Source organism: Equus asinus, chromosome 21 (genome assembly GCF_041296235.1).
Source record: "Equus asinus isolate D_3611 breed Donkey chromosome 21, EquAss-T2T_v2, whole genome shotgun sequence".
Lineage (NCBI taxonomy): Eukaryota > Metazoa > Chordata > Mammalia > Perissodactyla > Equidae > Equus > Equus asinus.
The window spans coordinates 45033489-45050346 of NC_091810.1; the positions used below are offsets into that span (position 1 = coordinate 45033489).

Below are 16858 nucleotides of genomic sequence, written 5' to 3' on the forward strand. Positions count from 1 at the left end.
AAATCCCATGCCATTATTCTCTTCCTTGCACAGGCAGTTCCATGAGGGTGTCCCACGAGAAGTTCTATGGGATGTTACCATGAGTGAAGTGGATGAAAGTAAAACTGGTTTCTGTGCCATGGGAGGAACCTCTGAGGGCCTTTAAGCTGCTTAAGAGCATCCTGAATCTCTGTGATGGGGACAGCAGAGGCACATTTACCAAACTAATTTGACCACTGAGCCCTTCCTCCCCCAAGAATCTCATAATGAAACGTCTTAGGAGACTAACTTCAGGAAACTCTGTCCCAGATGGTGCTATCTCTCCTAGGATAAATAAACTTTTTATTATATAATTTTGGTACACACAGATACTTTGAACCTCTTTAAATAACTTCAAATCCCAGAGAAGTCATAGTTGGCTTATCTTAAGTCTTTGAGATCCAGGGAACTGTCACTTAACCAAGAAACACCCCCATGAGCCATATAATTTCTGGAAGTGCCAATATGCCTTGTTGTCCCCCAGGCTGGCTGGGGCGTGAATCTCAAGACAAGAGGAACGATGCAGTTCACAGCAGACTTAGCTGCCATTCAGCCTTCTCTCTGAGGCACTCTAGGCTTCATTACCAGCATCAGTGATTGCTAGCCTGCCTTCCTCAGCTTTCAGGGGACAGTCTCTAGAAGAGCCAGCGTATCCCTAGGTGAAACTGAAAATAATGTCAAAATCTCTACTGCAAATTCAAATGTTCAAATCTGATTGAATTTAAAATATTGTGCAATGTTTCTGTTTCCCATGGTTTCTCTCCCAAAGGCACTACAAACTAATACTGGAAAAAAATTAATTTCATCTAAGACAACATATGACTTCATGTTCTCCTTTAGTACACAAAAATGAATAGTAGGGTCAATAGAGCAGAGCCTAAGAGAACACTGTCTGAAAGTCAATCCACATGCTGCCAACATAATTCCATGGGGCAAAGAGGTTTAAGACTGTTTAATAGAACTATGAAGGACTATAACAAATAGCACAATAAAAATCCAAATATCTTTTTGCCCTCTGTATTTATTTCTGCTTGGCTCCAATCTCCCTTTTCAAAATATCCACCTCAACAAAAAAGTATCTTAGCCCACTGCTTCTCTTCTCCATTTGGTGCCTAGTCTTTTTCATACAACTTCCCTGGCACTGCCAATGGCATCCAAGCCATCTCTACAACGCACCACCTGAAAAGACACTAATTATCCATTGGACATGGGATTTCTCTTCCCTAGTAGAGAGCAAAAAGTCTAGAAACATGTAAAAAGAAAAGGAGGAAAATCAAGAAGTACCAGATGTTGGTTTATCCCTAACTAGATAAGTTCTGCCCAATTCCTTTCTCAAAAAATATTTTTCACTTGGCGCATAATCTAAAGTTTAAATAAATACCTTCCAACATAACTTTAGATCTAAAATAGCTGGTTTATAATGAAATGCTAGTTTCTAATGTGAGTTGAGTTGTCATCAAATTTGGCTTTAAATTGTCTTCTGAGACATTGGCTATGCATTCATCCAGACAAAAGCTCCTTCATTCAACCAAAGGCCATCTCCCTTAGCAACCTCTTGAGAAATCATTCACCATGACAAATGAGTATGTAACAAGAGAGTTGCTATGAAAATTATGAACTATGGTTTTCCATGATCATTTTTATTGGGGTGGTCCTGTTGAGCTGGCCAAGGAAGAGAACTCCAATATCAGCCATACTTTACCGTAATATAGCTAAACCTGAGCCTGGTGAGGAAGATGGGCAAGAGAATAAACACAGAGTAATGCTGTGCACAGAACCTACACTTGATGGATGACTATTCTACGGCTTGTATGAGTCCAAACTTGCAGAGTGCTCTTTACTTAGCCATCTGTCTCCCTCCTCACGGCTGTACAGTGAACCAGCTTTCACCTTCCTATGGCATAGAAATTGTGGCAGAAGGATAAGTCAGTCAATTCTTTTTGTGATCATCATGACTCCTACTGGAACAAGCTCCCAGAGATGAGGTTCTGGAATGGTGAGAGTTTGATGCTGGGGAAGGAACCGAACTTCTTACCATCATGAATAAATTTAATTGGTGTCTTATGTTTGATTAGATATTAGTCTGTCTTTGACATATAGACAGTTTTCTCTTTGTAGTTCAGGACAGTTAGCTCCAGACGAATGTCAGCTAGCCATTTCATTTTGGATAAAGGTAAGAATCGGTCAGAACAGGGAGGATGGATCAGCACCGATGGCCCCAACCAGGTGGAAATTGGGTCCCACTCAGGATTATAAAATCATGAACTGGATGATGCTCCCAAGAAAAAGGCTCACTATGAGGATATGATTCTCTGCCTCCTGGGAGATGATGAGCGTGAAAACCCTACTAACCATATAGAGGTGGCCAACAGAAGGGAGCATCCAGAGTCCAGGACTTGGTGGACATTGGGATAGAAAAGGCAGGGGCTTAGGAGGACTTGGAGGACAGGGAGCTATGGAGACAAGAAAGGGACCATGGCTCTATACTGTACTTATTGCAGTTCCTGCTTGGTCCCTTAGTGTCACTGGATTGCAGCCAGTGACCAGCTTCCCAGAGAGGCAGTAGCTCTATTGTTTCTGAGGGAGAGCTGCTACTACCAGTGTGATGAGGGACAACTGAGCTGGTGGACTTTGAGCCACTGAGTGATTCATCCATTCAACAAATACATACTGAGTACCTACAATGTGTTATTCTTGGTGCTGGTGACAGAATGATGGATAAAACAAATGTCTCTGTCCTCCTGGGGCAGGTATCCTAGTAAAGGAGACAAGGATTGAAAGCCTAATGGCTCAGGATTGCAGGTCCAAGTGCGTATTTTATAGGGCAACAACCACTATGAGAAGAAAAGGAGAAAGAGGTGGTTGAAGTATTAACACCATCACCAGCTCCCTTCTACCCTGCTGGTGTGATTTGGGTTAGTCAGTTAATCTCTCAGCCTGTTTCCTCATTTGTAAAATGGGGATTATGGTAGCTCCAGCTCACAGAATCATTGTGAAGATTAAATCAGACAATGCTTATATAAGCACCCAGCACAGTGCTCAACAGACAGAGGTCACTATCACTATCATCAGCATGAATGTTAATATTCACAGGACTCCCAAAGGCTCCCAAGGATGAAAGTGAAATAAACAGAGCTTCCATGAGGCTTAAGAAACCAATCCTGCAGAGCTCAAAGGCCCTTTATTAGCATTTTGTTGCTGTTATTATTGTCATTGTTGTTGTTATTGTTCAGAAGAGCCTAACTGAAGTTCTCGTTCAGTGAGATCCTTTTGCAATGCAGGCATTAAAAGGTAAGACCAGTACCTTGAAAACTGGGTATCAGATCACAAAAGTCTTTGCCTATAGAGTTAGACTGTTTGGCATGGTAGCTACTGGCCACATGTGGCTATTTCATTTGAAATTTAAATTAATTCAAATTCAAATTTTAGTGCCTCAGGCTCACTAGGCACATTTCAAGTGCTCAATAGCCACATGTGGTCAGTGGCTGCCATATTCAACATCGTAGATACAGAACATTTCCATCATCGCAGAAAGTTCTCCTGGATAGCACAGCAAAAGCGTTGCCACATGTCTACAGGATATAAGCTGAACTTGTGGAGGCCTCCGTGAATCTACACAGGAAGAGACAACATCATCACAGATATGCCACTAGGCTAACACTGACTAAAATTCTCCTTCCAGTAAGTCTTTCCTCCCACCTCCAGAAGTTGGGATGGGTGTTCCTCTTCCATGAGCCCCCTGCTCCTTCTATTTCCCCCATACCTGCACCACAATGGCCTGTTCACCTGTCTCTCTCCGAATGGCAGTCATCTCATTCCTTTGGGGATCCATGTCAGGCAAGGCCACAGTAATTCTGACTAATGCCCATGGTTTCAGATGGCTGGCCCTACCCACTATCCAGTCGCCCTGGCTTCAGCATGTGGGCATGTGATCCAGATGAGGCTAACCCTTGGACTTTCATCTAAGCTTTGAAACAGATGCTCTGTCTTCTCCTGGGACTATAACTGAAAAATAATTATGCAAACCCTCAGCCATATTCCCCATCACGACATTACCGGCCAGTGAAACAAGGTCAGAATAGAGAAAGGTGGAGATGAGAGATGGAAGGAAAGATTCAAAATCCAAATGACATTGCTGACTACTGGAATCCAGCTTGTGTCTTAAAACAGCACACTCTCTAGACTTCAAGTGACATGAGCCAATAAAAGTGTTCCTGGCTGGAGCTGGTTGGAACGGGGTTTCTGTCACCTACAAGCAAAATCCCTGATGAATGCATTTGCCCATAAGAGGGAGCCTCACAAGGGCAGAGACCTTTTCTGTCTAGCTCACCATTTTATCCTCAGGACCTCTCCCAGTGTTTGGAACAAAGAACTGGATACACGCATGTAAGAACGAAGAAACATCCCTTCTGCTTAAGAACATGCACACCTACCACTGATTTATACTATTTTGCCACTCTAAACATGGAAAGAGGCATCCTGAAAAGAAAAACATCCTGGCAAAAAATGCCCATGGATCATTCTTCCAATAATCATTTTATGTCCAGGAGACAAGAGATGTGCTCTCCCTTCAGAACCAAGCACTGAGTGACCACTTGACATTTTTCAGGGCAGTGAAACCCCTTTGCAGGAGTGACCCACATCTTTATTAACAAAGAAAAGATGTCGACATTTTAGAGTCAAAATTCTGCACAAATATCATAAAAGAACTGTAAGCATTTCCAAAGTCAACTGCTCTGATGGATAAAAACCTTGTAGGTAATTAATCTCCCCTATTACATAAACCCTTTCTGAGGATTCCCTTTTGTTATGGACTGAATGTTCATGTCCCCCCAAAATTCCTATGTTGAAACCCTAACCCGCTTTGTGATGGTATTAAGAGGTGGGGCCTTTGGGAGGTAATTAGGTTTAGATGAGGTCCCAGGGTGAAGCCTCCATGATGGGATTAGTGTCCTTCGAGGAAAAGTAAGAATCACCAGAGCTTCCTCTCTCTTCCACGTGAGGACGCAGGGAGAAAGTGGCTACATGCAAGCCAGAAAGAGGGCTCTCACCAAGAAGTGAATCCACAGGCACTGTGATCTTGCACTTCCCAGCCTCCAGAACTATGAGAAATAAATGTCTGTTGTTTAAATCACTCAGGTTATGGGGTTTTGTTACGGCAGCACAAGATGACTAATACACTTTCATTTTCAAATTTCCTCATGACCATAGTTTTGAGGTCTTCCTGCTGGTAGAGACGACAGATGATCTGTGGTTTCTTCTTAACTGCTCCACCTTCATCCAAATGCCACATGGTGAGATGGTAAGATGTCCTTCCTTGTGGCTTCTTCAACGGATCAGCCCCCCACCATGCTCTATTTTCAGCAACATCTGTGTTACATTTACTCTCTGTTGAGTGTATCAAAGCAGATTACAATTTGGTGACACTGGAACTTTAACAGACCACTGTTTATTATAACGTTATCTTTAATAGGATGCTTATTGTTTAAATTTCTCTGAGCTCCAGGAGGAACTGTGCATGCCCTGCTGAACATGGCTCTCGGGAAATGCTGAATAATCTGGCAAAGCAGACACTCTGCAGGCAAGGCTCAGGGGACAGATGCTGTGTGCAGGGCAAACAGCTCCTCAAGGCGGAGGCTGGCAGTCTCTGTGCCTCAAAGTGGGAAGACATCAGGTGCCTAGTCTTACTTAATGAAAACATAAAAGACTCCACTTAATTGCTCCAAGATTATGCAGGGCATTTTTTCCTTCTTTTAGGTTGAGCTTGTTAATTTCTACAGCTGTGTTGTTGGCACAATTGCAGCCTCGAGTCCTGTTTTCACAACTTGTAAGCAAAATTGAAAGTTCCCTTTTTAATTAAAATTCAAACCAAGCCAGAATTAAATTCCTATTGCAAAGCAGAGGCCTAAGAAGGCCCCAGAAGGAACACCTGTTCCAAACGAATGGTGGACAAACTCTGACAAATGCACCATTTGAGGTGCTGCTGGTGGCCTGTAAAGATGGGTTACTGACATCAGCAGTGCCTTGGCCATTTCAACCTCTTCCCCAAGGGCAGTCAACTCTGGAGTGGGGAAACCCAAGTTCAGATTTTCCATTTCTTACACTTTCCAGTCAGAATTTAATTCTGCCCACTTAGGACTTGCTGCTTTCCGCAATAATAATAGCAACAATTATAATAACAGTAATAGTAATAAGAGTAGTAGTAACAGTAATAAAAGCACACTCTTACCCAGAAAGATTAAATACGGTATATTTCACACCCCCATTCCTCACTTCTGGTGACAGCTCTATGAATTACTCTGTTGAGAAAGATGCTGAAACCACATGCAGGTCCAAATGCCTTCTGTGTGTGGGTGTGTGTGCATATGCATGCAGATGCCAGACCACCATTCCCATCCTGCATCCTGACAATAGACTTAATAGATTTGGAATTAACCTTTCAATTTCTCCTAAGTGAAGACAGAAAAATTTTAACCCTGAACCTTAAAGGAAAATACTACAGGATCATTCATCTGAGTCATAATTCTCAAGGCAGGGGTACTCACCTGGATACTGCCTAAAAAAGCCCTTTGCACTTCCAAAGTACTGCCAGATGAGAGATGGGTCACGGTCAAAATTATCTACAAAGACTTTGTTTAGAGATTCGGACCAATAAACCCCATTGACAATTGCTGGGTCTGAAAAAAAGCAGAGAAGAGGAATGTTACAAAGCAAAGTAAAATAGAACCCCACTGGCATCTCACATAGTTGACAGATATCAGCATGAGGTCCATCTTGCAGGAAGCTGTGAAGAAAGTTACAGCTCCCCAAATATTTAGCTCCCGGGAATTCCATACATTAGGGCTTCCCCATCCTGCCCGAGCCCTCCAAGCTACCCAGACCCCTCTATTGATGGCTCCTTACTTGACAGCCACATCCCTTTATTTGTTACTTTCAATCTTGTATAGCTCATAGTTCTTGAGAAAGCAAAGAGAGACCTTCTTAGCATTATTATTATTTTTTTTTAAAGATTGGCACCTGAGCTAACATCTGTTGCCAATCTTCTTTCTTCTTCTTCTTCTTCTTCTTCTCCCCAAAGCCCCCCAGTACATAGTTGTATATTCTAGTTGTAGATGTTATGTGGGACGCCGTCTCAGCATGGCCTGATGAGCAGTGCCATGTCTGTGCCCAGAACCCGAACCAGCGAAACCCTGGGCCGCCAAAGCAGAGCACGCAAACCCAACCACTCGGCCACGGGGCCAACCCCCTTAGCTTTATTTTCCACTTTTCCCCATCTTGAGTCAAAACTCAGCATTAAAAACAGGAAAAATGTGTTCTCTCTCACCGCAGTCACCTCAGCCAACATAGCCTTATTCCAATTCTCTCCATCTCTGACTTAGAAGTTTGCTTTTTTTAAAAAAAAAAAAAGAATAAATAAATTGGAATTACGTAACTAAACCTCTCTTCTTCTTTCATTCAGTAGAGTGTGAGCTCCAGGAGGACAGGAACCACCTCACTTTGGTCTTCTGTTGAACCTCTTTTGCCAACACATGGCAGAAACTCCAAAAATTCATGGATGGATGAAGAGATGGATGGATGGATGGATGGATAAAACAAAGATTGTTCTCCAGATTCCAGACAACTATCTACTCTTCTGCCCTGCTATCCCATGAGAACAATCTCTTTTCCTCACCCTTGGCAGCCTAAAGATGAGCCCTTGGCTTCTGTCTATAGATAAGAATTAAGGGTAAAGACAAAGAGGGAGAATAAATAAGTATTTCTCGCAGACTGGTTGAAGCAAGGTGGATCACTGAGGTGCTCTGCGACTGTTTACTTTTTGTTTTTTTAACCTGTGAAGCTCCTGTTTCCAAATGATGCCACATTAAACAACATCCGTTCTAAGAGGGGAGATAGTTGTCCAGTCCCAGTATGATGAGAGTGAGAATGAGAATAGGATGAGCACATTAATAACTAGGAAGAGGAGGAGAAACATTTGAGTCCTTCCTGTGGTACAGGCACTGTGCTTATCTTATCTCCTATCCCCACTACCACAGCGCTCCAAGGCAGGTGCCACCGCTCTCCTCTATGCTATACAAGGAGAAACTGAACACCAGGAACTTACGTTCTTTCCTAAAAGCACCCAACTTGTAAGTGGCAAAGCCTCTGATCTGTGGTTTCCTTATTTGTAAAACAGGCATAATAGTACCCACCTCAAAAACTGTTTGGAAGGTTAAACAAATTGACAGAAAAGGACTAATGGCAAAAGGCATTCACAAAGCCATCAATGGAGCTGGCCTGAAGTCCCGCTCCCTCACCAGAATTCCCTGTGGGATGCCAAGTCACAGCAATCCCACCGTGACACCCTTATTCCAAAGATTCCTCCATACTACACAGATTGGGGATGCGGCCAGATTTGGTCACTCCAGTCCTCAGGTCTTACAGCAAGCCAATGAGCAAAATAATGCTAGAAATGTTCACGTAAATTAGGTACACTGACAAGGAAACACTATTGGTACCAGCATGCCCCATCCCTCTTCCACAGCTGCCTGCCCTTTGCCAGCAAGATGCTCATCTGGAAAGGTCTAAGCCTATGAAATGGCTCTGAACCCAGCAGGCAGACACAGCATCTTGTCTTACTGTCTTACCTTCGGCCTGCCTTATTTTTGCAGATCACTTGAATTCAACAGGCAATTGCGATTCTGACTCTCATCTCAGGGGTAGATGCTCTAACTCTTATAAATTATAATAAACTACATCATAGGCTAGAAGAGCAAAAATGACCAATTCAATCTTTTACCACAAAGTAATTTGGAGAAAGACTTTATCTTCACAATCCTGGAAAATGGAGCCCTTTATTGTTCCTGTCCAAGCTTGACAATAATTATCGTGACTCACTCCCTGCTGCAAAACCCACTTAAATTAATCCACAAAGATGCAAATACAATAATGACACTGAAAAATCCATGATTCTTGCTTCCTCCATCAATGGCCTCAATTATGCTGGCGTCATATAAAAACCTTCCACAATTAGAAGCAAAAATTCCATTTCACTAGCTCACTGTCTCAACATGTTAAGGAGTCAAACGGTTTCCAGTTAGACAATTTGTCTTGAGTGTGGTTTCTTTGGGCGTAGGAAAAGGCTGCCCATGACTCCAGGTGGTCCTGGAAACCTAAGATTGCCCCCCTGGAAAACTGTGATCATCCTCAGAAATCCAAAAGACTTGTGGTGTCTGAGGATCATTTCATCCACTTCATTTCGAAACCAAATCTCTGAAATTATGTCTCTTCAAGAAAAGGGGGCTTCAATTTTTGTAGGGCATGGTGAACAACGGAAGCAGAATCACTTAAAAATAAGGTCTGGTTAAAATGGGGGGGGGGGTTATGTCACACACCCATTTGATCAATTATTTGAAATACTCCCTCTGGCTTGTAAAATAACCACAGTGTATTGATTTTGCAAGCAATTTTAATAAAAAGGAAAATCTTGACTCATTGTCCATTGTTGCAGCCATCTAAGAGATGGAAAAAAACACCCAGGAAAATGGTGATATTATTACGTGGGGCCTTCATATAAATGTTTAGGTAAAAAAAGACAAGTTAAGAATGGTTTTCCCAGTATCATTGTCAGAGAGCGGAAGTGAAGTAGCCCAAATGGTCAGTGCTTGCCATTGCACCTGTGTACCCAGGTCCCCAACCCCTTCCACTATCTACTGAGAGGAGGTGAACTCTGTGTTGGGGTACGGACCAGCACCCCAGCCTGATGTTCCCTCTACGGCTGCTGAGCAGATATTCTTTCTTTTGGTCACTTATGAAAATGACAGCATCCTCCTAAGCAGCAGGCTTACCTTTCTGCTTATTTGTATTTTGTTTCAAGATTTTTTAAAAGCCCCTTTTGCTTCTTTTAGGATTCTTCAAGAGTTTTAGATGAACCTGACATTTGGTTTCCACCTCCACCCTTAATCTTCACAGGGGTTTAATGTACTGTATTAGCTTCCTGTGGCTGCTGCAACAAAACACCACAAACCAGGTGGCTTAGAACAACAGAAATTTATTCCAGAGGCTAAAAGTCCAAAATGAAGGTGTTGGCAGGAGTGGCTCCTTCTGGAGGCCCTGAGGAAGAATCTGTTCCATGCTTCTAGCTTCTGTGGTCACCAGCAATCCTAGTTGTTCGTGCTTCATAGATGCCTCACTCTGATTTCTGCCTCCATCTCCACATGGCCTTTGCCCTCTGTGTGTCTCTGTGTCAAATCTCCGTCTCCTTTTTCTTTAAGGAAATCAGTCATTGGATTTAGGGTCCACCCTAAATTCAAGATGATCTCATCTCAAAAATCTTTAACTTAATTAAATCCGCAAAGACCCTATTTCCAAATGAGGTCACATTCAAAGGATGTGTTGGAAGCCACTATTCAACTCAATGAACGCACATGTACTTTCTTAATTATCCTATACAACACACCCATATTTCATGGTTTGTAAGTATCCTTTTTGAAATCTAAGTTTAATAAGTGTAGGCTTTTTACCCTGTGAAAGAGGGTTAAAGGCCTTCTCCCCTTTCTTCTTTATGGGAACAATTTAGATTTTCACATCTGCATCATAATTTTATGAGCTTACCGTTCTTCATGACCTCTGTCAATGGGTCCTACCTGTAATGCACCAAACTGGATTCAAACCATTTTCCTTAATGTCTAGTGTATGTGTCAATGCTCAGCCTTCTCTGCTCGACAAAGTAAACTGCACATAACACAGTCATTTTCCCCAATGTTCCTGTCCATTCCACATCAACTTGTTATTCATATTGGTCAATATGAAATCCAGGAATAGAAGTTCTTTATGTTTTCTATTTTCTCTATCTTCCTTTTTTTAATTGAGCTAAGACTGGTTTATAACATTATATGAGTTTCATGTGTAATTATAATCCAACTTCTGTATACACTACAGCGTGCTCATCACTAAAATCTAGTTTCTATCAGTCACCATACAATTGACCCTCTTTACCCATTTTGCCCATCCCTCACTTCCACCTCTGGGAACCATCAATCTGTTTTCTGTACCTATGAGTCTGGGTTTTGGGTTTTTTTTAGATTCCATATATAAGAGATATCATATAGTATTTGTCTTTCTCTTTTTTCTTAGCGTAATGCCTTCAAGTTACATTCATGTTGTCACAAATGGCAAAATTTCCTTCTTTTTTATGGTCGAATGATATGCCATTGTATATGGCACATTTTCTTTATCCATTCATCCGTCGATGGACACTTAGGTTGTTTCCACACCTTGGCTATTGTAAATAGTGCTGCAATAACATGGGAGTGCAGATATCTTTTTGAAATAGTCATTTCCTTTCCTTTGGATAAATACCCAGAAGTGGAATTGCTGGATCATATGGTAGTTCTATTTTTAATTTTGGGGGAAATCTCCATACTGTTTTCCATAGTGGCCACACCAATTTGCATTCCCATCAACAGTGTATAAGGGTTCTCTTTTCTCCACATCCTCTCCAATACTTGTTATTTCTTGTCTTTTTGATAATAGCCATTCAATGGGTGTGAAATGATAGCTCATTGTGGTTTCGATTTGTATTTCCCTAATAATTAGTGACATCGAACATCTTTTCACGGGCCTGTGGTGGCAGTATTACAGCCAATGAGGTTTATCCACTACCGTCTGAGAGATTGTTACATCCGATGCCAGTCAAAAATTTATCAGATGTGCGGCTTTTAGGAAACAGACTACTAGCAGATGTTTAGAGAGTAAGTGTCCCACACCACCTTTGAGATCAATTTGCAATTTGTATCTGAAAAGTGCTGCACATCCCAGCTCTGTCTTTGTAACTTATCCTAGAACCCATAGCAAAATCACGTTTGTGGTTTCCTTCTCTTATTCCTGCCCAAGTAACCCCTCTCACCTGTGCTTTGCCCAGGCATGCACTTTGCTACATGGGGGTCACCTGGTGTTACAGCTTGCACACCCGTCCTACACACACTCACACACCTTGCCATTTTAGTTCTGTCTCTGTGAATGAGTAGCCCCCTTGTCATCATACTTGAGGCACGAGTCCCACTCTCCTGAGTCCTCCCTGAGATGATCAGCCCCTGGGGTTCAGGCAAATTAACAGATGGAAGCACTTAGCAGAGCAAATGGCACATACAAAATGCTCCATAAATATGGACCGTTGTTTACTCTGTGCATTAGTAAATGGATAAATAAGTCCCCAAGAAGAGTTCCCCACTGTCATCCCTGTCCTCTGCAGCGAGTGTTGCTGGGTAGCACACCAAGAGTGTGGTGCACAGCCTGGAACTCGGGCTTTGGAGGTGATGTCCCAGGTCTGAGACCTCACTTGGCACTTGTTAGCTAATGGCCTTGGGCTTGTGACTTAGCTTCCCTGAGCCCCAGGGTCCTCATCTGTAGAAGGCAGATGGCACAGCCCTCCCTCAAAGGCTGCTGAGACAGGGCATGCAGGGCGCTCAGCAGGGGGCGGGCCCCATAACCGTTAGCGGGTACGTCACGAGGCGCAGCTCTGTGGTGGGACCCCAAATCCCACCCAGGGCAGTTCAGCTGTCCTAAGACTCTCCAGGGGAGGCTTCACCTAAGTCTCCTCCTCCCTGCCTCAAATTGTCAGGGCACAACACTCTCAATGACTCCTCATTCATTTGTTCCTTCAATGAATATTTATTGAGCACCTATTGTATCAGGCATTCAGCAGTGCACCAGACAAACCATGAAGCTGACATTCCAGTCTGAGAAGGGGCAAGACAATGGATAAATAAATGAGAATCCAAATAGAAATGGGTGCGACAAAGAAAATAATAAAAGGATGGTAGGCTTGAGAGTTACTGTATGTAGAGAGGTGGAAGGGGAGTTACTCAAATTGGGTGGTCAAAGATGACTACTTTGAGAAGAGAGATGGACGCCGAGAAAGTGTCAGCTCAAAAATGCCTTGGCCAACAAGAGCTTTCTAAGCAGAGGGAACAGTAAGTTCTAAAGCCCTGAGCCGGGAAGAAACCGGTGTCTTGGGGAACAGCAAGGTGAGAAATGTTGCTGGAGCCCTGTAGGCAAGGGGGAGAGGTATGAGATGGGCCTGGAGAGGTGGGCAGGCCACGTTGAGGACTTTAGCAGATTGGTGAAGCTTCCTGCCAAGCATGCATTTTCTAAGAGGCATAATCTGTGCTCCACCAGCGCCAAAGCCCATCACACTTTTATTCACGGTTCTAAAATCAAGTTTCTTTTCTTCCGAGATCTCTAGCAAGCACAGCCTGTTCCCTCTTTCCAAGACACATCCTTCAAGCAATCAGGATCTTTATGGATGACTTAGCACTTGAGTTTCCTCTCCAGACCTCAAAGTCATCCGATAGGCACTCCACCTTTCTTCTCAATATCATTTACTCTCCGTGAATTAGCAGCACTGTATTAATTTAAACTCGTCATTTTCTACTACAAAATACGGGTCCATTTCTAGAGAATCTGAGTGTACATGAACAATTATAGGCTAATATAAAATTACAAACTACTGTTACTCAAAAACCATTGTTTGAAGGGAAGGGACTGAGTTCAGGTTCAATTGGGTTTTTGAAGTGTGGAGCTTGTAAGAAAGGTATTTCCTGCCTTGAACAAGGCTAGAGGAAGGATCTTGGGCTTTTCTAAAGGTCTTTGAAGGTGTGTGTCTCCTGACTATGAAATTATACCAGGCACGGAGAGACACTGAACCCACACAGGAGTCCTCCTCAGCGCTGCATGTTGGACCACATTCAAGAGGAGAATGGCTGGATAGTTTTCATGTCTCCCATTTCAGCAAGTAAATGACATCTCTCCCATTCATTCTAAATACATCATAGATTAAATAATGAATAGTTTTGATGCTAATTATTAAGCACTTATATGTATTGGAAAATAGCCCTTAATGTGTGTTGAATTATAAAATGGGTTTACTTGCCAAATATTTACCCTTCCTCTAAACTTAGTGATATGCTAGATAGCAAATGCATGTTGCTTTTCACAAAGCTGGAGCCAATTTCTGGCAGCCCTGGGACCAGAGGGACCAAGAGGACTCATGGCCCGATGCTGAACCACTCTGGATGGAGCAGGGAAGCAAAATATTCAGTAAACATACTTATCAGTTTGGCAAGTCCTAAAGGGTCCTCCAAACTCTCTCAGCCTGTCACTTCAGTGTGCTAGACTTCAGGGTCAATTCCCCAGTGAGATTTCACGTCAATGACTCAACTTGTTTATTTGTTTTTATTACCTTAAATATATCCATTTTAAATAGTCCTCCTCCCTTAACATATTTTAAATTTCGTGGTGAAAACTGCATTTCTTCCTCCTTGTCACTCCTTATTCTCCTAGAATAAACCATCCCAAGTCTTTGTCAGGGATATAAAGAAGAAAATTATAGGATAGAAATCGAAATAATGATTTTGATGATTTTAATAATGATGATGATGACCATGATGATGGTAGCAGCAGGGATTGCCATTTCTGGAACACTTACAATGTGCCACACACTATATAGGACCCTTTCCAGGCAGTTAACAACTACTCTTCCTAGCCCCATTTTACAGATGAGGAAACAGGTCCTCAGGGCATTGAAGTCTGTTGCCCACATATATCACCTTGTCCCAACTATTAGATGGAAGAAGACTTGAATGGAAGCCTTGAATTCTGTTTACTACCTACCAGACAGTAAGTAGGGGGGGGGGAAAAGGGGTGGCACAGAGGCGCAGTCTAGACACCAGGTAACATGTGGCTCAGAGCAGGTTGTCTGCCCCCAACTGCCAATAAATGAATGAAGTGGGTGGTCCCTGGGGAGGGGAGCTGGGATCACGCTTTCTTTGGGCCCTGACATGGCATCTTTACACCTGATGCTCGAGACATGTGCGTGAGTTCAAGGGGACGTGGTGGATAAAGATAAGGTACTGCTGCCGACCAGTGCAGAGCCCCTGTGCAAGAGTCCCTAACGCGTCCACCTCAGGATCTCTGCTGCAAAGCCGCCAGTGAGGCGATTTCATCACCATCGGCATTTGGATTTGGGGTCTGCATGCAGAGGGGACATTTACAAGGCGTAAAATCTTGAATAAAACATTCTAGCGTAAAGATAAGCACATCTCAAGGGGCTTCTGATTCTAAAATGGCATCTGACAAATCTTAGTTAAGTTGGCATTCACTAAATCAAAACAGCTCATTTGCTCTGTGATACTTTCCCACTGAGTCTCCCTGGAGGTCTCTCACAAAAAGCTGAAGAGTCAGAGCACCAACTTCCTGAAGTTTGCTCTAGTTGGAAAGGGAATAAAACTCCTCTTGGCCAGGTTTGGAGATTGGGTGAACACAGAGTCACCCTTTTCCCACCAACAGGCACCAGACCGTCAGCCTTACAAAACTCTCACAGCAGCTCCCTGGAACTCAGCGTCCTGCTCTCAAATTCGTGCTGAATACCACGGCCAGATGGCCCACGCTGCTCCAGAAGCATTGGCAGTCCCTGCTAACCCATCATGCAGAGGCTCCACCCTACCCTTGGAGCTTGGGCTCCAAGCCAGTCTGATCTGGCCCAGGATCCCCTTTCAAAGATACTCCCCTTCCAGCTCCCACCATCCACCTTATCTGCACCCCGGCCAATCTCACTGAGGTTCTTCCTTTCTTGTCCTCTATTGTTTCATTTACTATAGTTGTTCCTACTACCACTGGACAATCTGTTCAAAAGGTGTAAATCATGTCATATTTTCTAATACATTTAGTACCTGCATTAGATGTAGTATGCATTTATTCATTCATTGAGAAAATATTTGCTGAATTCCTACTGTGTTCCAGGAACTGTGCTAGGATTTTGGGATAAAGCAGTGGGCAAAACCAGACATGCCCTCTAACCCAATGGAGCATGAAGTCCACGGTAGAAGCAGAGAATCCAGTAACTATCTAATTATGTGTAAAATTACAGTCGTGATTAGTATAAGAAGGGGCAAAATGTGATGTAAGGGAACATGGTCTTGGAGAAGTCTTCCCAACACAGCATTGATCAAGCTGGAATCTGCAGAATGAACAGGCATTAAAGGAGATGGGGAAGAGTGGTCCTGGCAGTGCCAACTGCAAGTTCAAATGCCTGGAATGGAGAGAGGCAGCCTCCAAAAAGGAGGCTGGGGTGGGAGAGGGCTGGAGGGACCCAGCAGGGCCGTGAAGACCCTGGTCTGCAATCTGCTCTCAATCTCAAGAGCAATGGAGGCCCCTGGAGGGTTTGAAGTGAGCGCAGGTACTCACCTTTGCCATTTTGAGAGCAACCAAGAGGGGGCAGGTGGTGAGGGTGGAAGGAATGTTTAGTGGCTCCTACAGTCATTCAGGGGGACATGACAGGGCCTGCACTAGGGTGGCAGAGGGAGAGAAGCCCGTGGTATCTAGAGAGGACCTGCTCACCAAACATGAGTTAGTCCAGGTTTTGCAATCTGAAGACAGGCATTTATGCCAGAGGTAGAAGCTCTCTTCTTCATCGTCCCAGCATCCAAGCAGTGAGTCCCCAGCAGCAGAAAGCCTGGGGAACAGTACTCCAGAGTACTGCACCATGGAGGACTTAGCCCAAGAGGGGCTGGCGTGCTCCTTAGATCACGTACAAATGGGACAATCTATTGTCGGCAACAGGGAAGGGTTTGTTCCCAAACAGTTGGGTTGTCACAGATTTGCTAACACCAATTTCTCTGTTGTAACAAACCTCAGAACGTACATCCCTCCCAGCCATTCTTGCAGTGTGTCTCCAATCAACAAAAGTTATTCACAAGCAGCGTGAAAGAATGGAAATGATAAGAAAAGGAAATCCTCGACCACCCACATTTGGGTGTTGGCAATCTTCAGCGAGGCCTCTTGCTGGGTCCTGCTATGCCCCCAC

The 16858-nt window shown here is 43.5% G+C and overlaps 1 protein-coding gene across 1 annotated transcript in view; it reads right to left on the reverse strand.

Annotated features, from left to right (window-relative positions):
• CACNA2D3 (calcium voltage-gated channel auxiliary subunit alpha2delta 3) overlaps window positions 1-16858 on the reverse strand; it is an 824272-nt gene that overhangs the window by 442027 nt on the left and 365387 nt on the right. The window contains exon 6 of the mRNA XM_044754812.2: window positions 6564-6695. Within this exon, the coding sequence (XP_044610747.1) occupies window positions 6564-6695 (132 nt within the window). The remainder of the gene's footprint in view (window positions 1-6563; window positions 6696-16858) is intronic.